At 41.1% G+C, this 25309-nt stretch overlaps 2 protein-coding genes across 4 annotated transcripts in view; both read right to left on the reverse strand.

The window, feature by feature from the left end:
* Positions 1-1054: 1054 nt before the first annotated feature.
* On the reverse strand, positions 1055-19509 carry MLH1 (mutL homolog 1). Of its 2 annotated transcripts, XM_084306865.1 has the most exons (19): positions 19340-19509; positions 18863-18953; positions 18631-18729; positions 18006-18079; positions 16861-16933; positions 15875-15966; positions 14575-14617; positions 14184-14272; positions 12685-12797; positions 12027-12120; positions 10916-11069; positions 9830-10206; positions 8904-9052; positions 7122-7230; positions 6263-6326; positions 5591-5755; positions 2218-2310; positions 1748-1861; positions 1055-1239 (listed from the first exon to the last, which is right to left on the reverse strand). In XM_084306865.1, the coding sequence occupies exons 1-19, from the start codon at positions 19444-19446 to the stop codon at positions 1072-1074; spliced, it is 2268 nt and encodes a 755-aa protein (XP_084162991.1). In that variant the 5' UTR covers positions 19447-19509; the 3' UTR covers positions 1055-1071. The 2 variants fall into 2 exon arrangements, with proteins under 2 accessions (XP_084162991.1, XP_084162992.1); XM_084306866.1 differs by lacking the exon at positions 2218-2310.
* Positions 19510-24252: 4743 nt separating this feature from the next.
* Positions 24253-25309, reverse strand: part of LOC311206680 (solute carrier family 12 member 7-like) — a gene marked incomplete at its 5' end in the record, with an annotated part of 85998 nt that continues 84941 nt past the window's right edge. For both annotated transcript variants that reach the window (XM_084282230.1, XM_084282229.1), the window contains one exon: positions 24253-25119. In XM_084282230.1, coding sequence (XP_084138356.1) covers positions 25028-25119 — 92 coding nt within the window. In that variant the 3' untranslated portion in view covers positions 24253-25027. The remainder of the gene's footprint in view (positions 25120-25309) is intronic.

The following is a 25309-nucleotide window of genomic DNA, read 5'->3' on the forward strand; positions in this document are numbered from 1 at the left end:
TAAGTGAGATGATCTAAGCAATTAAAAAAAGCAGGCAAGAAAGATCACGCTGACCTTTTCTAATTTGAAGAGGTGAATCTGAACTGTTGTAAAGGCAGCAAATGTGGCTGTGTGCTGTTTGTAACTTATTTTGTTTTTTTGGGGGGAAGGGCTTGAAAACAAAGTTTGGACTGGGTGTTGTTTCAAGAGGCAGTTGTCAACGAAGAAACTAAAAGGAAGAAAATAAGAACCCCAAACTATTAACGAAATTGGTACTGTTATTTGGTTGTCAATTTGTACTCCATAACAGGCTTGGGAATGTTTTGCGTTATTGCAAGCAGCACTGCAAAATACATCCTGCATTTTTCTCCTGTTTAGGAGACAAGGTGACTTTAGGTAATAGTTTTGTAAAGCTCTGAACTATAGAAAAAGAGCAGTTTCAACCATAATGCAGGTAAATGGTAGGTAGCTTGTGGATTTGGGGGAAAAAAATTGCTCTTCCTCTTTGAGAAATACTACTGGAAGTAACAAATCTCCCTATGCCTACTCAGGGAACAGGATGCTAGAGTAGTTTGGTGAGCAGAAAGATCAGTGTGCTGTTAATTCTTTATTCACTTTGTGAAACCATCACTCTTCAGTAGTTGTATTTCTATTGGATTCTGCAGATTAAAGTGGTATTTTGGAGGATTTGACTACGTACAAAACATTGCTAATTTTTTGGCATATGGCAAGAGGCATATCTTTTAGTTGAGTTGGATCTGAAACACAATAGCTCATCCAGTACTAAAAAATTAACCTTAAGTGCATTCCATGTATGTTTGACACTACCAGCCTCCTACTTTAACTCAAGATCACTTAACTTGATTCATCTCCATTATATTCTATTGCTGGATTGTTTAATATTGACACTCAAACCATGAGTGAGGATTTAACTGAAACATTTTAGTCAAAATATTTCTTTATTCTTTGATAAGTTGAAGAAAAATGTTTGCTATCATATTTGTATAATATTAAACACCTTCCTCCCTCAGCTGAGATTTCATCTGTTAAATAAAATAAAACACGTACAAGTCTATACAAATAACTACTTGTTCAGCATCTCTCAAAAACTTTGTACAGGTCAGGCAAGTTAGCAAGCTGCAAGATGTTGCCATCATCTGTGAAGTGTTTAGGAGGTAAAAGGTAAGTCCTAAAAGCTTTGTAAACAACGTGTTCCACAGTCCATTTCCATGGTGGTGAAACAGAATCAGACTCCTCATTCTGAAATACAGAAAAAGTAGAAACAAGCTGAAGCTTTTACTGAAGGAGAGCATTTCAACTTTATCAGACTACAGAGACTAAAATTCCACTAGTGTTAAAGTTAACTGTACAGCATGAACTCTTAGTTCTGAAAAGTCTATTTGAGTCATGCCACTTGCAGAATGAGCTAGCTGAACTGAATGATGAAGCAGGTACTTAAAATCGTCTGCTTATGTTTATATGAATCCCTCTATAGAAAACTATTGCAGCTGAATAAGATAAAAAGACATCCTAAACTCTGAGGCCAAAGCCTGCTGCAATATTAAGCACAGTGCACAGCCTGCCTGCTGTTAAAAGGTTCTGGCAGGAGACATAGTTCAGAAAACTTCAAGCCCCACTCTTTCATTCAGATTCTTGCTGCACTGCTACTTGATTTACTTTGTTGAAAGGAGAGTTGGCATTACAAGTCTATAGTTGAGGGAATTCATGTCTTAACTCTGTTCATTTAAGTAGTTACATACTACAGTACCTGGGAGTGGGTCAGGGTGGCTTCCTCTATTAAATACTGCTTTCTAATGGAGTAAAACAGAGAGAGTTCTTTACTCAGGCTTTCAAAGCACTCCTTTTCCTCATCCCAGTTTACCTGTTTCAAGAAAGAGAAATTATTTAATAGAGCCTGAATAAGCAGCCAGAGACCTAACAAAAATTCCTAAGGTGGAAAAGTCATAATATTTTGACCATTTTTGTGCTGCTACGGTGGAGGCACTGAACAAAAAGGGGTAGAACTGGAGACATTCAGATCAAAACATTCAATTAACAGATACTAATACAGAGGTGCAGTACAACTACTCAATAACCATAGCAGAAGTGTCTGGAGTATGTAACAGTGCAGTTAATCAACTCTAGGCTCTCCTTTGCAGCTTCTGATAAGGACTTTGATTCATTCCAGTGTTTCTTAAGTGGAAAAAGTCATTTGTGAATGAATTGTTGAATACTTACCTCTGTGGCCAGACGAAGGATAAACATAGGTAGTCCTTCCAACAGGGGAATATAGTTATCTATCAGAAGTGGCAAGCCAATCAGATTTCCTTCCTGCAAGGCAATACTGCTGCTTCAGTAAGAAAAATAACTGTTCTTTCTTGCAGTTAATGAACCAAAACTGTTACCTGTTGGAGGACTGCTGAGCCTTAAGGGCAGCTGAAGTTAAAAAGTTTTAAAGCCTGGGTTCTGCCTAAGTTCTAGGCAGAACATCAGTGGTGGCATTTAACTTACACTGCCTGAATTTAGACCTTTTACCACAGGGAGACTTCAACTCAGCTTTCTCTTCAACCTCTAATCCCTGACTACACCAGTCCCATTTCTGAGAACTCATGTGAGGTGCCTGAGTTATGGCACCTGCTGAAGCTGTTCCGTTTTGTATGGAATTGGAGTGCCCAAAACAAGAACCATGAAGAGCAAATGTGATCCTGTAGATCGGAGTTGGTTAAGCCACACACCTTCACAGAATCACAGAATTTCTAGGTTGGAAGAGACCTCAAGATCATTGAGTCCAACCTCTGACCTAACGCTAGCAGTCCTCCACTAAACCATATCCCTAAGCTCTACATCTAAACGTCTTTTGAAGACTTCCAGGGATGGTGACTCCACCACTTCCCTGGGCAGCCTGTTCCAATGCCTCACAACCCTTTCAGTGAAGAAGTTCTTCCTAACATCTAACCTAAAACTCCCCTGGCTCAACTTAAGCCCATTCCCCCTCGTCCTGTCACCAGGCACGTGGGAGAACAGGCCAACCCCCACCTCGCTACAGCCTCCCTTGAGGTACCTAAAAAGAGCGATAAGGTCACCCCTGAGCCTCCTCTTCTCCAGGCTGAACAAGCCCAGCTCCCTCAGCCGCTCCTCGTAGGACTTGTTCTCCAGGCCCCTCACCAGCTTCGTCGCCCTTCTCTGCACCCGCTCAAGCACCTCGATGTCCTTCTTGTAGCGAGGGGCCCAAAACTGAACACAGTACTCGAGGTGCGGCCTCACCAGAGCTGAGTACAGGGGGACGATCACCTCCCTAGCCCTGCTGGTCACACTGTTCCTGATACAAGCCAGGATGCCGTTGGCCTTCTTGGCTACCTGAGCACACTGCTGGCTCATATTCAGCTGACTATCCACCATCACTCCCAGGTCCTTCTCTGCCTGGCAGCTCTCCAACCATTCCTCTCCCAGCCTGTAGCTCTGCTTGGGGTTATTGCGCCCCAGGTGCAGGACCCGGCACTTGGCCTTGTTGAACTTCATGCAGTTGACCTCAGCCCATCGGTCCAGCCTATCCAGATCCTCCTGCAGAGCCTTCCTACCCTCAAGCAGATCAACACACGCACCTAACTTGGTGTCATCTGCAAACTTACTGAGGGTGCACTCAATGCCCTCGTCCAGATCATCGATGAAGATATTAAAGAGGACCGGCCCCAGCACCGAGCCCTGGGGGACGCCACTAGTGACTGGCCTCCAACTGGACTTGGCTCCATTCACCACGACTCTTTGGGCCCGGCTATCCAGCCAGTTTCTAACCCAACGAAGCGTGCGCCAGTCCAAGCCAAGAGCAGCCAGTTTCTTGAGGAGAATGCTGTGGGAGACGGTGTCAAAAGCCTTGCTGAAGTCAAGGTAGACCACATCCACAGCCTTTCCCTCATCCACCCAGCGCGTCACTTTGTCATAGAAGGAGATCAGGTTCGTCAAGCAGGACCTGCCTTTCATAAACCCATGCTGACTGGGCCTGATTGCCTGCTTGCCCTGCAAGTGCTGCGTGATGACTCTCAGGAGGATCTGCTCCATGAGCTTCCCTGGCACTGAGGTCAAACTGACAGGCCTGTAGTTTCCCGAGTCTGCCCTCCGGCCCTTCTTGTAGATGGGCATCACATTTGCTAGCCACCAGTCAACTGGGACCTCCCCCGATCGCCAGGACTGCTGATAAATGATGGACAGTGGCTTGGCCAGCTCCTCTGCCAGTTCCCTCAGTACCCTTGGGTGGATCCCATCCGGCCCCATCGACTTGTGCACATCCAAGTGCCGTAGCAGGTCACCAACCAGTTCTTCATGGATAGTGAGGGCCACATCCTGCTCCCCATCCCCTTCCACCAGCTCAGGGTACTGGGTATCCAGAGAACAACCGGTATTGCCGCTAAAGACTGAGGCAAAGAAGGCATTGAGCACCTCCGCCTTTTCCTCATCTCTTGTAACTAAGTTTCCCCCCGCATCCAGTAAAGGATGGAGATTCTCCTTAGTCCTCCTTTTTTTGTTGATGTATTTATAGAAACGGTTTTTGTTATCTTTAACGGCAGTAGCCAGATTGAGCTCCAGATGAGCTTTGGCCTTCCTAATTTTGTCCCTGCACAGCCTCGCTACATCCTTAAAGTCCTCCCTAGTGGCCTGCCCACTTTTCCAAAGATTATAAACCCTCTTTTTTCTCCTAAGATCAAGCCACAATTCTCTGTTGAGCCAGGCTGGTCTTCTTCCCCGCCAGCTCTTTGGCCACATGGGGACAGACCGTTCCTGCGCCATTAAGATTTCCCTCTTGAAGAGCGCCCAGCCTTCCTGGACTCCTCTGCCCTTCAGAACTGCCTCCCAAGGGACTCTACCAACCAGTGTCCTCAGCAGCACAAAGTCAGCCCTCCGGAAGTCCAATACAGCGGTTTTACTGGTCCCCTTCCTGGCCTCGCCAAGAATAGTGAACTCCACCATTTCGTGGTCACTCTGCCCAAGACAGCTCCTGACAATCACATCCTCCACCAGTCCTTCTCTGTTTGTGAAGAGAAGGTCTACCGGGGCGCCACCCCTGGTAGGCTCACTAACCAGCTGCGTCAGGAAGCTATCTTCCACGCTCTCCAGAAACCTCCTAGACTGCTTTCTCAGGGCTGTGTTGTGCTTCCAGGATATGTCTGGGAAGTTGAAGTCCCCCACGAGTACAAGAGCTGACGATTTTGCAACCTCTGTCAGCTGCCTGTAGAATTCCTCATCCGTCTCCTCATCCTGGTTCAGCGGTCTATAGCAGACCCCGACCAGGACACTAGCCTTGTTGTCCCTGCCAATCCTAACCCAAAGGGACTCGACCTTGTCATTCCCATCCTCGAGTTCTACAACCTTGCTGGACAGGAGACATACAGACTAGTTAGTGAGGAGATGACTCATTTGATAACTAATTAATTAAGCTTTGCATAGTCCCCCTCTAAAAGCAGCGTAAGTCCTGAGCCTTTTTTTAAATGAAAGGAGTAAACCACCTAAACCTTAGTGGAATTGTCTATCAGTAAGTACAGCAAGCAAACTGTTGTGGTTATCAGTTACCAAACTGTAGCACCATGTAGAACAAAGAGCAATAGTAGCAGTCATATACCTTGTCAATTTCAAGAGAGAAATAGTCTTTCAGCATTTCAGCCTTCTTTTTCAGAAACTCAACTATGTACTCAGCAAGACCTTCTTTTGGGCCATCTTCTTCTGTCCAGCCACTCTCAGGGTCCTCTAAAGCAAGCATTGCAAGCTCATATAAAGGAGCTGCCTCCTAAAAATGGAGGAAGCAGAAGTGTTGTTAGTGATTCCACCAGGAAAGGCTGTAGCTTTTTCCTTCACAAACAATCTAACTTCATTATACAGCTTCCAGGATGCAGAGCAGACAGTTCTGCTAATCAAGCAATTAAGCTGATTTCTGCTATAAGTCTCTGCAGCCCACAATCTTGCCAAGTGTTGATATTTACAGGATAAGCAATAGCATTCTACGCTTTCTAATAAAGGTAGATTGAGTATTCTAATTTTGTCTAAATGTATCAAGCAATAGCAAAGCCAGGTGAATAGTCAGAAGCAACACTAGCAACAAGCCCCCAGGATCAAAAGATACAGCTGTAGCTACAGAATGACTCAAGGTGTTTGCTATTTTGTATTACTGTGACAGCAATGGAGCATCACTCTTACAGGGTACAAAATTGAACCTATAAACATATACATTATCTGAAAGGGCAGCCTCACTTTAGATAAGCATTTTTTATATAAAATAATGTAAAATTATACTTACAGATAGCCTTAAGACTCCAAAGTTTGCAAAGTCATAAATAAGTATCTGGTAGAAGAGTTCTTGGCTAAATTGAAGTTTAAAAAAAAATTAGTTACACAGACATGATCATGCATCTCCAAGGTACCATAATTAAAAGGGGAAAAGTAAAGGTCATCTTTGAAACAATAAATGACCATATCCTTTCATGTTAATAAAGATCTTACTTTTAACTCAACAGTTTAAGATTCATACTCCCTCTCTAGATGTTTATAATTGTTTCTTAGTTTCTGACATCACCAACACTGATGCAGAGCTGTTACGTAAGCATGCAGCTGCTATCAGTTTGTTCCCAGATCCCTTATATTTCATGGTCTTTAATCCTTTGCTGTGCTGCAAGAAATACACAGGAACTTGGAAATTGATACAAGTCCATCTTTAATTTTGTAACAAGTAGGAGAATATCCTTGTGTCTGGCCCAGTAAGATCCCAGGTGAAAAGCTTTATGTTATGATCACATCCTGCAGCTTCTCTTAACCCAAGTGGATCAAGTCACTGACTTGTCTAAAGCCTCTGCTCACTCATCTTTCCACTGTAGGTAACGAGTAGTTGCTGTAGGCAAGCATAAAGCAACTAAAATTTATTTCCCTTACTCCAGTCTGTGATCACAGAGTGCAGTGGCTGGCATTTAAGAGCTTCTGCAGCTTTTCACAGGCAGTCCAGACTTGCATCTACTGTTTCGAAAGGTTGCTTAATCATGAGCCTCATGGCTTTCTGGATAGGCCATAAGAAAAAATTATTTTCTATCATTTCCTTCTTCCTTCTAATTAGCTTGGTAACAGGTAATCACTTGAACTGCCAGCAAGTGTGAGAGGTTCTTTACCTGAGTTTTGTTGTATTGAGAAGATACAGTTTTGTCTGATATTGCACCAGAGCCCACTGAGGGCTGACACAGCCAACAAATGAGTGATCGCGTAGCATTTCCTGAAGACCTGAAACAAGGGGAAAAAAGTAAAAAAGAGGTTAATGTTCTGTGTGCAACTCTGCCCTAATTTAGTCAGTTGAGTGATTTGTGACTAAAGTCTGCCTACTGTTCAGCTACTACTGCACTACAGTTCCTAATATACACATACTACCAATTCTAGTTTATTTTAAAATCTTAAATCGTTCCTTTGTATATGCATATATTCATAATATATTAAAGCACTCATGAGACAGTTTACAAAAATTCACATTTCTAGTTTAACTGTTAAGAAAAATCTCTCAATTTGATTTGAATAACCTGAGTTTCTGAAGTTGTTTCCAGCCACAGGAGACTAGGATAGGAGCATAGACTTCTTTCAAAGAAAACTGTATAAGCAAAAGAAACTTGCAACAAAATCTCACAGAGATTATCAGACTAGGTTCTGGCAATGCAGTAGATTAGGGCCATAGTCAGTGTCATCTTCCCTCCATAAGTTTCCAGCCTCTTCTCTCTTATTTGAAAAAAGAAGAGTGCAGAGTCTGGATTCCTTGTTCATTTTACGCACTCTACCAAAAATGTCACTACAGCCCTCAGAAACAACTTCATTATAGGAGCTCTGCACTGCCATCACACCATGTACAAAGCATTACACTAAGCAAATTGCATTGCAATATTGTGTTCTGCTGGAAAAGGTGACAAGAAGAGCATTTCTTACTCTGGTCTCTTGTGTTTCTCACATACGTGAAGATGAGAACCTCAAGCAGCTGCACAAGTTGTGCTGTGTACTTCAGGGGATTTTTGAATATTTCATGGCACAGGAATAGCTATGTGATTTCAGTATTTAAACCGCAACAGCCTAACAGGGAATTACCAGCCTACTGCAGAACTTATTCTATAGCACGGGTACTACTTACTAGAAACCTTGATCTTTAAAAAAAGAAAAAAAAAACTTCTAAAGATTTTTAATCAGTTATTTATTTCAGAAGTCTGTTAGTCTAGCCATTTTAGCTGTGGAGCTTCTCCCCAGATTCACAATTCAGTGACAAAAAACCACAAGGTTCCTAACATCTAGACCAACTGAATAATACTGGAATATGACTCAATATGACTCTTAAAGCAACTGAAAGAGCAAAGAAGAAACAACCCTAGGAAGAACTGCAAACATTTCACCTTTTCACCAAAACAAAAGAGTATTTCACCAGCCTTTTTTGAACTCCTCCCATAAGTGGGACAGATCCAAATAAAAATGACTAGCAAAAGCAGTAAATAAGAAAATATGACCATCAGGCCCGTCCCATGAAGTTTTCCTTCTGAATATTTTGTAATCACACAATTAATCAAAATTTTTAATAACTATAAACAATTATTTTTTTGAAAATTACAAAATACCATAGCTTTTCAAGCTGTGCCATAACCAATACCAAAAAAATCACAAGTTAGAGTTTACAAACTATTTAGAATGAAGCATTTGCCTACTAGCAAGGTATGCTAGTTTTTAATAAGTCTTCCCAGTATGTCTCCTGCTTTTAGTAGCAGACTGTTCAGAGTTTGACACTTGACATTTAACAATTTTGTTTGTCAAAAGCTCAGTTAAAAACATGCCCATAAGCTCACTGTGTTGCTAACTATCTTCCCCTCAGCAGTCCAAGCAGGCATACTTAGTTGGTGAAATAAGCTGAAGAATCAAAGCCACCTGCTTACTTTCATGTGCCCGGCTGCTAATTTCCTCCTGAAGAGTCAACACACTGGTCAAATTGATAATTCTTCTTTTAGGGGTGCAGGCAGCAGTCATCTCCTTTCTGGAAACATCTTTTTCCATCTCTATGTCAGTGTCTTCCCGTGGTCTCTTTCTGCAATACAGAAACAAAAAGGAAGTATATTCTATCCTCCTGTCACTGAAGCAAAACACAAACAGATGGTCTGCTGCATTCACACATTGTACGTTACAAAAAGGAAATGCACGAAGTTTCCCAAAGCTTCCACTTCCATTTTTTTTGTTTTGTTTTGTTTTTTACTTCCTATGCATAATTTGTTAGAAAAAGATGATTCATAAAGAATTTAAGACTTCAGTATTGGTCACACTGGATGTCTGTTAACCAACAAGCCAATGGGCTCTAAAGGACACATTATAAATGTTGACATTTCTAATGATGCCCCACACATACACTTCTCTGGCCTCTCGTAACAGCTCCCTGCAGGGGCTGTAGAAGATGACAGTGCTTCTATCTTCACCAGGGTAGTGTCTGCAAAATTCAGTGATGTGGTTTCTACCTTTCAGTCATACCACAAAGTGGTGTCCTCCAAACTGAAGAGGACCACTATGATCTTCCTCAAGTAAAGTCAAGGTCATCATTATTTTTATAGGTTCCTGCATTCCAGCATGCACAGAAATCCAGTTAGAAAATTTATCACGAGCTACGTAAGTTACAGTTCACAGATTAAGTTGGATTTCTCATTGAAATACCATGAGGAGTTCTCTAGGTAAAGAGAGAATTTCTAGGAAAAGGTTTCCTTCTTGGGAAAAAAAAAAAAAAAAGTCCTAAGGTATCAGAAAACCCTCTAAATTCAAGGCAAAGCCATGAAATAACCAGGTAGGACTGCAAGACCTCAGTAAAGATGAGACTTACCGAGGAAGTGCTTTCTCAGGAGACAAGTGTCTACTCTTACTCAGCTCTTCAGGCATGGCCACATCCTGCTGAACCTCAGCCGCTTCAAGGACATCAGCTATTTCAAGATCACTGACATCTTCCATTTCAGCATCCTGCAGCCTGGCAGGACCCTCTGGAGGTGCTGCATTAATAACCCCCACGGTCACTTCAGCAGGGCCTGTGCTTAGGGGGTTGTTCATGTGCTGAAGGAAAGCATCCAGTTTCTGCTCTCGGGAATCAGTGCGGACCATCTGGTGTGTGTAGATTTTATCACTGCTTCCTTTTGTGGCTGCAGAAGGGTTTGCTGCTGATTTTACCACCTCACACGAAGAACACTCAGCCCCTGGAAGCAATGTCTTCATTCAAACATGGGGAAGCAGACATCAACAATAGGTAAGTAAAAGCAGAGACCAACCATGCTCCTCACAGTGCCTTACTGCTCAAAGGTAAGTTCCAAACCCCACAGACACCATGTCAGTTGCTTAAACAGGCCACCAGCTTTGCAGTGGTTTTCTGCATAATATGAGTGTCACCATCTTGGCAATTACTGAAATCATTAGTTTGTATTTGAGACAAGTTTTAAAAACATTTAAAAATCACAAGGAAAACTTTTTAGAAGGTTACAGTTAGCATACTATGCTATATGTAAAAAGCAATTAGGGAAGATTTTTCCCGCTATTTTTCTGGTTAGGTTAAATCCAAAATGTCATCAAATACACAGAATAAACAATTTCCTCACACATCTTTCTCATAAAAAAGGGCAGAATAAGAAGTTTAGTGCATGTGAAGGGTAATATACTTGTAAAAATCAAGAAGATTGAACAGATACTTGACAGAAAGTTATTTAAAATATTTCCATGCCCTTCTCCAGTAAGTTTACTGCCTCATTATTAACACTGGTATATTAAAGAAATCCATCCCTGGAACAGAGCAAAGATCTCACGCTACCAGTGTAACAGTGATGACTATCCATCACTGCCTAGCTTGTACTCCTGAAGAAGGTAAACACATCCACTACTGTTAAAAGAGCGCAGAGCTGTGGTTACTTGAAACATGTATTCTCACCTGAGTGAAGTACATCCTTGAGGAATTAGAGCCCAGTAACTTGCTCTCTATGTGCTGCTGCACACGCTCTAGAATGCTGTCTTCATGAAGGAAGTGGACCTCATGTTTTGTAGGGTGCACATTCACATCTACATTCTTGGAAGCTATTTCCAGGCTGGAAAAGATTTTAAAGGTAGTTAACCTAAAATCTTCCATGGATGGCAGAGAGCACACATTGGTTCAGTATAAAGACTGTCAGACTTGGGGTAAATTACCACAAGCAAAGAAGCTAATAATAGTCCCAAAACCTACTAAAGTTACACTACAGTCAAAATTTGTTTGGTATATTAAGAGAATAATTACTCTGAAGAACCCTACTCTGAACTCAAAGTCAGCTTGCACATGCAAACTTAAATCAACGTCTCCACTGCACTACTAAACACCGTCTCTGGAAATAGCTTTTACTCACAGTGTCTCATGAGTTACTTGTTGATGCCCTGTCATTATCAATGACCCCAAACACTGCAATGCAAGAACTTTATTCCTAGAAAGCACCGGATATCATTAAGTTTCACTGGTGAATGACAAGATTTAGTTGCTTACCATTTAGTTGACTAGCTCTTAAATCTTTCATACTCTCCAATTTTTAAGAGAGCAGTCTGGTTTTACCTATTTTTTGTAAATAATTACTTCCAGTAAGCAGCATGTAATTCACTTTTTTGTTACACTAATATACCAAGAAGAACAGTATCTATTAAAGAGAGAGATACAAATATAATTCCTAGCAAGAAAAAAATATGAATGGCATTTGGAAAATTATCTGAGTGGTCTTAAATGCACTGCTGTATTCCTAGCATAACTCATTTTCCTAAGCAAAGAGCATAATGTCAAAGGACTTAAGCTTAGTTAAGTTCACTGCTTATGAAAATTAAAGCCTGTCTTTAATTGTTTGTGCTGACTTTTTTTGGTAACATTGAAGATGCATGGTGAATTACCTCCTGTCTAGCAATAACCTACCTCAGTACAATACTTAGCACTACCATCGGGAACACAAATGACCTTCTAAACCTACTCACCCTAGCTCCATCCTGTAAGATAGTACCAAAAGGCTACTTTTTCCCCATTACTTTACCTTAAGTACAGGAATGGATGCGTACTTTTTGGCAGGTAAGCAGCATACACAGTCTCTATGGCTTTCCGCAAAGCTGTTGACTCTACCAGTCGATCTGAAAGAGAACAAAATGCTGTTTTCTGTTTTCCAAAAATGCTAGTGAATAACTAAACCTTCAGAGCAATATCTTTATGCTTTATATCTTTAAAAGGCACACATTTTATCCCTCTTTTTCCCTAGACCTCTCCAAGAGAAATACAGGTTTAGGCAGTATCATCTTAGTATTTGCTTTATAATTAGAAGTATTTTTCACAAATATGAAAATAACCAGACTACCCTTTCAGTATTTCATACAGTCAATGTTCACTGCATCCTGAGCTCATGTTGCTACAGAAGGAAGAGACCACTCTGTGTTACTGCGCAAGATACCCTCATTACCTCGGTATTTCACAGCCTTCAATATAGACCCAGTCTTACCTGCTCTCCAGTACTTACAGAGCAAAACTTGACCCACATTACACATAGAAAAACACCTTAAAATCTACAGTTACCTGTAATATTTATTCTTCAACATTTTCAAGAATTTTTATACTCAAAAGATTTTTGCAATTCTTCAGAAAATTTTGTTCTGATTAGTACATAAGAAGCAATATGATTGTAAAACTTTTTTTAAACTTACGGTTTATGAAGAGTAAAAATACAGATTTCTTCACAGAATAATTTGCATTTGTGATGTAGCCTTTCATTTTAAAGGCCAGATTTGCATCTTCACAGCCCACTTCTATCAATTCCCTATTGACAGTTTGACAGAAACACACACAAAGTTTCTCCTGTTAATGCAAGTTTCAAAGGGTACTCACAAGCAGCAGCACTGTCCTATGTTCTATTTATGCCACAGTTACAGCAAGCTACAGTATGATTTGAGGGCTCCAACATTCTTTGCTGAGACACAAAATTATTTAACCACAAAAAAATAATGAAGTGCCAACTGCATTTTCTTTCTTTCTTTCACTGGTTTCTTTCTGCACCCTCGTATCTCTCCCTAAGAGAATGTAAAACAGTAATCCAGTATGATTGGAGCCTGTAAAACTACCTTGAGTACCTTTTTAACACCTATCACAATATCATAGCCATGTATTGGCACAGCATTAACAATTTTCGTAACAGATTTTATACTTTTCATGGTACGTTAGTTCGGGAAATCCAATCACATTTCAGTAGCTTCTAGCAGCATATTGTGCGAGCTGCTGAAGCTCATGTTAAGAAAGGCTTATGGGCTTTTTATTTCCCATTCAGACACTCTGTATACACAAGTGCCAATTTAATGCATGTAAACACAATCTAAAATTGGGTAAAATAGGTTTCACTTGAAAAAGTAAGATCAAAACATGTCAAAATTGGCAACTTATTCAGGACTGTACAAAGAAAAAACTGTATCAAACAAGCATTTGGAAGTAGACAAAAAATGCATGGCAGAGAAATACTGTCTATCTTATTACTAAGCAGCCTCTCTAGTGTGCTGTGTTTCCATGTATTACAAGTTAAATTCCTTAAACGTGAATTGTGATTTTAGTAACCAAATCAAACTGACACCTTGGTATTCATGGGAAGACCTCAGAGAAACTCATTCTACATGTCTGTGCTATGAGTTCTTCTCAGCTGAAGATTTAATAAAGAGAATTTTTCCTAAAGTGGCAGATAAATTTTGAGTAGATGCCCAGTTTTGTTTCCAACTTCTGACTGCTTTACTTAGCATCAACTGATACAGCTTTTGTCAAAACGTTAAACCTTAAGATTTTAGAAAAAAAATGAGAAGACAGAAATGTATCAAAGAGACTGCAGTATGAAGAGGTAAGATTTTCATGGTGTAGCAAGAAGATAGGAACTCGTAAATAACACAAGTACAGTCTGCTTTTTTAGATTAGCGCACAAAATTACAACTAGGTTGTTCCCTTTCAGCACACTGAAGGAGTAACTTTACAGCTTCCCTATTTCCTTTGATATACTTTTTAAAAAAAAAGTCACTGTCCGCAGTACAAAGGAGAGCTTTTTATTACTGCAGTCACACTTTCTTGTAATTCACCTTGAAGGCAGAAGTTTGCACAGCCTGTGTTCTTTACAAGAGAAGGCAGGAGGAGATTTGCTAGAAAGTCAAAACAGAACTCAACACCAACATACCTGCTAACAGCATTTCCAAAGATGGACCTAATGTTGTCCACTGTTGAGGCATTTGTTAAAGTTCTAACATCCGACACGGTATCACCTTGCTAATAGATCAGAAATAAGTATCAATCAGTTCACGGTTCTGTTTGAATAGAATAGCAATAACAATTCTAACAAAAAGGTACAATGTAATTATCATGTTTTCTATTATTTCCTTATTAATGTTCAGAAAAGTAACATGTTAAATGGCACAGGATCGCAGGATTTGTTAGCCTCATACCTATACAGGCTAATACTCCATCTTTGAAAGTGAAGAATGTATGCAGCTCTGTACAAAAGTTCTGTTGCTTAAAAAAAACTTGACCAGGTGTATATATGGTGAAGGTAAGGGCTTTTTTTCACATACCTTTTTAACTGAAAAGCTGATACCTGAGTTATGGATGGCGTACCTGAAAAACAGGTAAGCATAAGACTGTGGTATGTGAAAAAGAATAAAATGTCACTACATGAATGCTGAAAAGCAGCTAGTAACATGGGCAAACAAAGAAGTATTTCCTGCTATCCAGTAATGTGATTTGAGCCAAAATAAGCTTTTGTAGACTTAACAGCTATAAAAACTGTTCTGTTTAACCCACCTGTAGTCATTTAAAAAAGAAACAAAAAAAAACCATGATAAACTTAGATTATTTCTCAAAAAAAAAAAAAAGTTGAAAAACAACCCAGACCTAATCCAGCTTTTATTGACTGTCTTGCTTAGTTCAGTTTCATTACATAGGTTTAACTAGAAGAACAGCAAAGCTCACTCAATATAGCAGAATTAACTCTAAATTCATACAGAGAAAGATCTGAGAAGTGGCTGGCCCATCTGACCTCCCCTACCTGGAAAGTTCAGCTGCATGTGAGTCCAAGGTTTGATACACTACAGCTGCATAACCTTGGCTTAAGCTTCTAGAGAAATCATTAAGTCATGAGAAAGAACCTTGCAAGATGAAAACGGTAAAAACACAGAGGTTAGATTGCTGTAACCAGGACAGCTAGTAACTTCAGATCAGCCCATTCCAGAGTACTGGCACCTGATGCTTTACCTCCTGGCTGAAGTCTTCCTGGGCAGTAAAGATACTCTAAGTAGCTCATTCAGGGAGCACGCTAGCACTTCTGCTACTCCTTACTATCTTTTGTATTTCTCACTGGAAATGCAAAGCTTTTTTTTTTTTTTTTGTTAAATTGACTGAATTCTACTTGCAAAGCTTCTACATATGGCAAAAGATAAAAAAAAAAAAAAAAAAAAGGGACCTAGTAAGGGAATGTTATATCTAGTAGCATTTTTTTTGTTTTTTTCTGTTATTAAAAAAAAAAATGCCATTCAGCCTTTTCTTTTTCAGCCAAATCTCAATACTCTTACACGTTTTTTACATTGATTCTTTTCATCCCGAGTTCATTGAGAGTTCACTCGTTTCAGTCTATCATCAATTGTTTGCTGGGATTCTTGGTAATAAGAGGCATGGAGTGAATATGCTATTCTTCCTGTTTTTTTCTTTATCTAAGTGGACTGTTAACTGTTATCCAACACCATACACTTAAAAAAAAGTGGAAAAACAACAACAACAAAAAATACCATACATGCATATGCCAATACCTCTGAAAACAAGCAAGCAAAACAGTGCTCTCCACATCACTAGAAACTGGAGTTTCTTATTTCAGTTTACCTGCCAACAACTTCTAGTATTTTTGCATACTCTTCACTTGGATTTTTTAAAGCTTTCCTCCGTGTATTTACATTGTAAAAGAGATCTTCAACCTACAGAGAAGATGATAACAATTAAAAACCATTGAAGAAGTCTCCTCTCACTATATAATTAAGATAATTTTCGAATATATACTACAAAATTTTCTGAGAACATTTAAGTTGCTGAAGAATCTGCATTTGATTTTTTTCCTTACCTGCTTAGGTTTACCTAACAAGTTTAAACTCTAGAGAAATACATAGCTTTATTTTAGTACATTCTTTTTTTGTTTATTTATTTTTTTTTGAAAAAAAACACTACCACCTTTACAAGTATTCACTTTTCAGTGAAAATTATATTCCTTCTATTGCTGATAACAACGGATTCCCTGATTAGATTGTTATCATGAACCACAAATAAACTTGAAAACAGCTGTTGCAATCAGGGCTATTAATGTTATTAAAACAGCAACTTAAGTTGTTAATTTTCACTATTTATTGAAACAGTGTGCAAGTTATTTTTCTTTTCTGTAGTGAGAAAAGCAGAATTTTGAAGTTTACTCTTTATGTTATCCTGTATAAAAATGCAAACGTAAATCTACAGCTGATTCACACGCTAAGCCTGCAGGGCACGTATTCCCACTGCAAGACAAGCACACACCTGCAGACCCTTTGGCAGGGCTGGCTTCTACCTCCCACCCTAAACCTTGCAACACACATTGCTCTTTCTATTTTGAGCTCCCTGCTTTTTTGTATCACAGCCTTCTGTCTCATTCTGATCACATGCTAACATCTGCAGTCACATCATCTCACCACAAGACCAACTGAAGATCTGCCTGCCTGTCTCTCCCCAACTTTCCACTTTTGTGCAATATGCCCCACTTCTTCCCTTGCAATGCAACACATACCAATAAGTGGTACAAACATAAAGACCAGGGAACAGCAGGATAACATACAAAAAAACCTTACCATGATCTGTGTCCCTTGGTTTCCAGCACAGGGTTTTGGAGGGGCTTTAATTTTTCCATCACTGTAAGAAGCTCTAGGCAGAAAATAAAAACAAGTTGTCAGACAGTTGCCAGGATTGGGTGGAAGACGACAGAAACCCCATCATCACCACACTTCTCCCAGTAAAGAACTTGGATTGCTGTGAATTGGCTGCAGCTTCTCCCTTTCTGCTAGCAGAAAACTGACTGTATTGACCTCAGAGCCCATCAGGGCTGCAGGAGAGTGGGAGTTAACAGCAGAGAACGTGTAGTAGATAACAGAATAAGTATTTTGAGATTGTACTACTCAAGCTGTTCCTGTAATTGTAGGATTATTATATTGTAATAGTAGGATAATTGTAGCTTTCTTTAATAACTAGACCTGCATTAATAATAATTCTTCCACTAGACTTCACACTTCAGTTATACTAATAATAAATTATTGACTTTATACATGTGTTTCCTTTTGGGCCAATAACAGGATTTTGACCATAAAAGATTTCTGACCCATTTAGCTCTTTCTGAAATTCTGCATCTGCGTGACTTCCTAAGAACACACTTCTTTTGACCTCTTACATACCCTACATAATTAATAAAAGAAAGACCATCATCATACAGTCTTTTGAAAAAAAAAAAGTCAAGATGTAAACATTTTTCCTTCTTTTTCATAAAAATAGCTGAGACACCAATAAGCTTATTTTTGCTTATGTTTAGAGCTAAGTCTTCAGAAGGATATTCAAAACCCTTTTTGGATAGCATTGTGAAACAAAATGTTTCTGTGTTCAGAGACCTATGAAATTTGCAAAACTTGCAGGCTGTGTACACACATTTTATCCTGAAATGTGAAAGATAAAAGTTAACCCTACACTGCCTGCTGAAGTAGAATCCCTTTTAAAACTTCCCCCACGCACGTTTAAATTATATTGTTTAGGTAAAGCCTACCTTTACAGTCTGCAATAAAAATCATTCAAACTATGTTTTTTTATATTCTGGGCCCTGTTTGGAACTGTCCTAGAAACAAAGCATTCAGTGTCCCCATTCCCACCAATAAGAGCACTGAAAAGAACATGAAACACATCTGTTTGTTATTATCTACAGCAGAAATTACCTGGATCATAACTAGCATACCTGTATGCACACTTTGCATCAGCTGTTTTAGTTGTTACCGTAACATGGGCAACATGACTGATGCTAGCCAATGCCTAGAGAAAGAAAAAGCATCTTTGTAAACCTTGCTCTAGATGTCACTGATAGCTGAAAAAGCATACAAGCTCCAAAGAGCACCACAAAATTCTCATATACCACCTGCAAATAATTAATAAAAGCCCCCGTAAAAAAGTCACTGGGGTCAGTAAAGCCTTTATGACTTTCAGTACCTATAAAACCAGACTTTATCCAGAACTTTCTTTTGGCTTTAAGTACTGCATTTAGCAAAAAGTCTGTCATCATTGATTTACCATCCAGTCAAAACTTCCATTGCCTTTCACCTATACGTTCCTGAAGCAACGCTTGAAAAGACAGGTATTGTTTTACTTAAATAACCTCTTACTCCAGAAAGCAAAAAGAATATACACCTCTCACTAGGAATCCATATATTCTTAAAAGACACATAAATATATTTTGAACTACATTCAGAAGGCAGATTCTCAGATATCAGCATAGAGTTTTGTGAATGAGCAATTATGTGAACTCTGCACTACAGAAAGGCACCAATAAACAATGAACAATTTCTAAACCTTGCTGAAGAGCTTACCTCACCCCTGAAACCGTATGTAGAAATACTAGACAAGTCTTCAAATTTTTGTAGTTTACTCGTAGTAAATCTCTCACATACAACGTTGAGATCTTCTTTCTATGTAACAGGGATAAGAAAATAATAACAGCTACTTTCTGTTCCCACTCTTTTCAAGATCAGAAACATTTATAGATTTACATAAATGTTAAGAGGTTATACAAGACATCAGCACAGAGCTGTTGGTACTCACTCTGATACCACAGCCGTTATCTTGGACTTGGATGAGCTTCAGACCACCTTCTTTAACTACTACCTGGATACTCGTAGATTTAGCATCCAAGCTGTGGAAAGCGAGAAAGCACAGCATAGAACAGCCATTCTAGAGAATAAATAGCTATACGAAAGTGGAATTTTAAATTGTCCTTATATCTGATGTTTCTACTCTGGTTTTCGGACTCATTGGAACTTCTGTTCCAAACAGGCGCTTACCGCCTTCTTCCTTTTTCTTCCAGCAGCCATATAAACGATTCTAACGCACTATTCACAGCTCAGACATGGTTTCACAAAGCCCAGAGAGCCAGGAGGGTGTCCAGCCCCGGAACGACCCCTTCTCCCCCCGCTCAGCTGCTGCCCTCCACACGCCCGGCTCCCTCGGCTCGCCTCAGCGCGCGGGCTGCAGCCCGAACCCGGAGAGTCCGCCCCTTCCGAGATACCGCAAGCGCCTCACCAGTTCTCTATCATCTCCTTGATGGCATTCGCTGGCCTCTGGATGACCTCGCCGGCCGCGATGCGGTTCACCACATCTTCATCCAGCCGCCGGATCACGCCGGCCATCTCCGCCGCGACAGGAGCGGGGCCCGGCCCGCCGCGAGAGGGGATGCGAGAAAATGGCGGCCGCCTCAGGGGCTTGGGACGTTGGAGAGAAACAGCCGCCCCCACGCCCGTTCGCGCCAAGCGGCGGCGCGCTCCGCAATTGGGTGAGGCAAGTGTCCATCACTCGGCCGCCCTCCCGCCCCGCGCGGCGATTAGCGGAGGGCTGGGGGACGGCCTCGTGGTGGCGGGGAGGGGAGGTCCGTCCTCACCTGTCTTCGTGTCTGGGATCATCGTTAATTGTAACGTGCTAACAGCGATGTGTAAAACAGTTTTCACTTTACAGAAAGAAAAAAAATAAATAAATAAAACATCCAGAGGAGTAAACTGAGACCAGTCCCCCCGGCTCCTGACACCTGGCAATATGGTTGGCATAACCAACGCCATTTCATCACAGAATCATCTAGGTTGGAAGAGACCTCCAAGATCACACAGTCCAATCTCTGACCTAACACTAACCAGTCCTCCACTAAACTATATCACTGAGCTCTACATCTAAATGTCTTTTAAAGACCTCCAGGGATGGTGATTCCACCACATCCCTGGGCAGCCTGTTCCAATGCCTAACAACCCTCTCAGTAAAGAAGTTCTTCCTAACATCCAACCTAAACCTCCCCTGGTGCAACTTTAGCCCATTCCCCCTCATCCTGTCACCAGGCACGTGGGAGAATAGACCAACCCCCACCTCACTACAGCCTCCTCTAAGGTACTTGTAGAGAGCACTAAGGTCACCCCTGAGCCTCCTTTTCTCCAGGCTGAACAAGCCCAGCTCCCTCTGCTGCTCCTCATAGGACTTGTTCTCCAGACCCCTCACCAGCTTCGTCACCCTTCTCTGGACTCACTCGAGCACCTCGCTGTCCTTCTTGTAGCAAGGGGCCCAAAACTGAACACAGTACTCAAGGTGCGGCCTCACCAGAGCCGAGTACAGGGGGACAATCACTTCCCTAGCCCTGCTGGCCACACTGTTTCTTATGCAAGCCAGGATGCTGTTGGCCTTCTTGGCCACCTGAGCACACTGCTGGCTCATATTCAGCCGACTATCAACCAATACTCCCAGGTCCTTCTCTGCCAGGCAGCTTTCTAACCACTCATCTCCCAACCTGTAGCTCTGCTTGGGGTTATTGTGCCCCAGGTGCAGGACCCGGCACTTGGCCTTGTTGAACTTCATACAGTTAAATTCATGAAGCATGCAGCTGCTATCTGCCGGCAGGCTGATCACAAGTCACCCCTTCCACCTCTCTGCATGATTTTTGGAAGCACATGTGCCCACCAGCACTGTGAAAGCCCTGGGCATGGAGTCTCTAAGATATGGTGACACCCGTTACAAAGCAAGGGAGCAAAGCAGCATTTGAGATACCACCCGTCAAACCCAGCAGCTATCAGTAGGACTTAGGTCAGAATTGCTGCTGGGCAGCAAAACCTGTGACCCCCATGGCCAGGGGCACTGCCAACATCATCTTGTTTCGTCTGAGGATTGAGTAACTCATGTAATTTTACATGTATTCTGAATTTAGATCATGATTATTAAGAATTTGACCTAACTGGCAGAATGTCTAGGTGATCAAAAATCTTACGTAATAAAAAAGCCATGGTGACTGCTAAAAAATCTATCTAATAATGTAGGTCTAATTATAACCACAACTAAGTGGCGTCCACATTCTACTCAGTATCCCTAAAGAACCTGCTTTAATTCTTTTAGTCCCCATAGCACAGGTGATGGTACACCATCACAGGTGTCACTTCAAACAAGGGGTTTTACAAGGTACCACATGCCTTGGCCAAAGGCATGAAGAAGACAATTTCTGCAAGAAACATGTGAAGCATGAAGCAAAGCCATTTTTTCTGGGTGTTGAGGGTTAAGAGTGTGAAACATGGACTGGCTGTCTCTTGCTGTAAGGTGTCTTGCCTTGCAAGGAGGCCAGTAGTCCTGGGAATGGGATGGAAATATCTGGAGAGAGTCAACAGACTCCAAGATTGAATTTGAGCCAGATTCAGAAAGCAGGGAGGTGGTAGAAGCCCAGCCCCTCGCAGAAATGCAGGAGCAGCAGCAGCTGGCAGGCAGAGGGGTGCATATCACACGCACCTGTATTCCAAAAGAATACAAGGAAACAGATGTGGAATGATCTTGTGCGTCGGTGTCCCACAATCAGATGGGATCACAACATCAGAACTGTTTCGCCAATGGCAAAAGTTAGTACCTATGCAAAATAATAATAATAATAATAATAATAATAATAATAATAATAATAATAATAATAATAATAATAATAATAATAATAATAATAATAATTCCCCTCCACCCCATCTCAAGGCAAGGCACTACCTGGCAAGTGCCAAAACAGCAGAAAGGAAGGTCTGGTGGTTCCTCCCAAATTATCTACACTGTAGTCTCTTACCACAAGGAGGACCAACACCTCTGTGTTCCTTCAACTATAAAGTGTCAGTCTGGAGGGATTTTACCTGTGTTAGCTCTGGTGGATAATACTGGAGCTGAAGTTACTGTATTACATAGAGATTAATGGTAATGAAGCCGCACCACAGAGCACAGAAATTCCCGCCCTCCTCCCCTCAGCCCCCAAGCTAAGGTTACTTTAACAGAAGGAAATACCACCCCATTTTCCACAATGGTGTTAATTGCAACAGTTGAAGAATATATTTTGGGTATTGATGTGTTAGCAGGATGAATTGTTGAAACAGTAAACGGTCACTTTTGCTTCGGGACATCGCAAGCGGGATTTACTATTCAGTCTGTAACTGCTTTGTGTGAATTCCCAAACTGGGATCCAGTTGTGCTGCCCGCACCTGCCAAGATAGCGACTGTAAAAGTTCAGGCACTTCGACAAGTAGAAATTGTTAAAGAAACCGTGAATGCTTTTAGGAGAAGTTAGATTGTAGAGAGCTGAACAAAGTCACACCCCCACTTGTAGTTACAGTACCAGACATGGTTGCTCTCAGAAAAAATTACCAAAAATTCACAGCCCTGGAAGATGATGCTCTGGTTCCAGGAATTATGTTATAGCAAACAGATGTACAGGCATCTAGTCACTGGGCCTTGAATAGCATATGGATTACATTGGCCCCCAACCATCAAGGAACACACTTTAGTGGACACAATGTCCTAGACGGGGCTCAATGGCTAGGTAGAGATTGGATATTCCAATTTACCTACCATCCCCAAGCTGATGGGTTGACTGAAAGAATGAATGGGATGCTGAGGCACGGCATGGGTCAGGTTGGAGGATGGAAGCAGTTACCTCTGCATGGACCATAAGGCCAACGTTGTCATCCAGGGCAGTGCCTGACAGCAACTGTTGTGAAGAGACCTGCCTGTTTTTGGTGATACAAACTGGAGTTTCAAGTTGAGCCACAGCTCTCCTTGGTCTCTCAGAAACCAGGAAGCAACAGGCAGTCCCTGGGCAGCATTCTTCTTACTGGCCCCATTGAGCGGCATCTCTACAGGACAGAGATTTCCCTTGCAGTAGGACACTCATCGATACTGGGAGCCCGGGAGGGAACAACAATACTAGCATTGCTCAAGTTTGCTGCTTGCCACACATCTGTGTGCAAGCTCTAGCTTAGTTTCTTTCTTTCCAGAGACAGGACCTTTCCTGAGTTTTCCAAGTTTTCCTTCTTTCCAGAGACAGGACCACAGGTGCTGTGGTTTTCTAGCTTCCCAATGCAAGCTCTAGCCCAATTAGCATTCCCTTCTTTCTGGAGACAGGGCCACAGGTGCACAGCAAAGGGCCACAGGTGCACAGCAAATACACTTCCAAAACTACTTATGCTTTCAAACAGCATTATCAAATTGTGGTGCAGTAAGAATTTCAAAGCCCTTGACTTTGCCCAGGTTAGGAATGGTGCAGCGTGTGAGCCTTGTTCTCGCCAGGCTTGGGCTCAGTGTGCATTCTGCTGGTTTTGCAGACAGCCCAGCTGGGCCACCCCACAAGGAAAGAACAAACTGCTGTGTACAAGGGACCCCTGAGTTGTGTTTCACCAGCTAGCCCAAAACGGCGAAGGCAAGTTCTTCTGTGCTGAGCTGCTCCTGAGGCACATGGCTCAGCAGAATCAGGTGTTTGGCAATAATCGGTCATTTTAGTTCACCTAGTTTATCTCCCACTAAAGCATGTGAGTAACGGAGGACCAGCAGTGGGGTAGGCTAATCCCACAATTCTGTATGTTTCTTTTTTGATGTGGTTTTTAATGTGTTTTACCTTTAAAGAGCAAAGGGTTACTATGGGTCAGCCTAGAATCTTCCTTCAGCTCTTTTCCTCATTCTTGCTTTCATCCCTTATCTCCTTTGCTTTTGCTAGTTCAAGGCTACCAGTCTTCTTGTTTTCTTCAGCTCAGGAAGGAACTCAGATGTGCATCCAAAGATGCTGCTAGACAACCAGGGAGCACAGCAGGTCAGGAAAACAACCTGTTGCACTTCAGATGGCTCTCACCTCCAGGACACACCAAGAGGCACTTGGAGGGCCATAGTACAAGGGAGAAGTTACTCACAGATCATTTTGTTATCTCAGTGTCTTTAGAACTGCAAAAGTAAACAATGATTGAAAGCAGGCACATTTCTGACTAGAAACTTTGCTTCTATCAAGCACTTAAATTGTCTGTTCTACTAGTACAAATAAAACACTTATGGTCTCTTTTGGTTTTGTTTTCCTGAAAAGGAGATTTTATTTTCACAGCAGTGTGTACATACAACATTTCTCAAAATACACAGATCTGAAAACAAGAGACTACATACACATCACTGATCAGTTTGCTGTGGCTTACTAATAGCTATAATGGTGATACTGCATCATAGACTTCCTATGAATTGGACTGTTTGGTATAATTATGCAGTATAGTGTAGCTCATTAAAAAAAAAATAAAAGATGTACAATTTACTATTACTGTCACCTGAAGATTTTGAAGTATACATACGTTTCCTGAAGTATTTTAAATAGAAAAAACACTATTTAAAGCAAGCATGGCAAATCATGAACCTCAGGGAAATACTTCAAAATACCTAACAACATCCTAATTTGACTGTTTTTAAACTCATCTCTGAATTAAGTTTCCTGAACTAATCCCAACAGAAGCAACATAGCAGCATCTTTGTAAGTGAGGAAGCCAACTTCTCCCTTTTATTTAGAAGCAGAGCAGAGACTAAGAACAATAAAAGTTGCTTACATTTCTGTTATGTTTAAAAATAAAATAGCATTACCATTTCTTGTTTCACCACAGATTAACAGGTGTCAGAATATGCTATATATAAATATCCTAATCCATGCAGCATTTATTAATCCACTACAGAAATATTCTCAACATAAATCTCTTGAAAATATAATTTAAATATAACGTTTTAGTAAAAAAACAAAAAACAAAAAACAAAAGAGAACACCTCACCAGAAGATTCAGTTTGCTGATTGTTTGCAATGTACTAGAGCTCTTAATGAAGCCGCTCCAATTACATCAAATAATGTTGCACATTTTGCCCCCTGCCCCAAGAATCACAAAACAAAAACAAAACAAAACAAACAAACAAACAAAAAAAGAAAACAGATTAAGAATAAATGGTGATCACTTCACGTCCACTGCCTCGGACTAGGAGAACTCTGTCCAGACCTTCTGTCAGTACTTCCAAAAACTCCATGTCTGAAGTATCGTTAAGTCAAAAGATCACAGAAAAGAAGCAAAACAGCTACTGATGACCCAAGATATCTGATGTACAATTAAAAAACAAGTTCATCAGGAAGCTTTCCTGTGTATCTCCCTTTATTGCCCAATTACGCTTGGGCACTTCCACCTGCTTACTCAGGAAGAAGAAGTGAAGACTAATTCTGGG

This window comes from Netta rufina, assembly GCF_964035555.1.
Source record: "Netta rufina genome assembly, chromosome: 2".
NCBI classification, from domain to species: domain Eukaryota; kingdom Metazoa; phylum Chordata; class Aves; order Anseriformes; family Anatidae; genus Netta; species Netta rufina.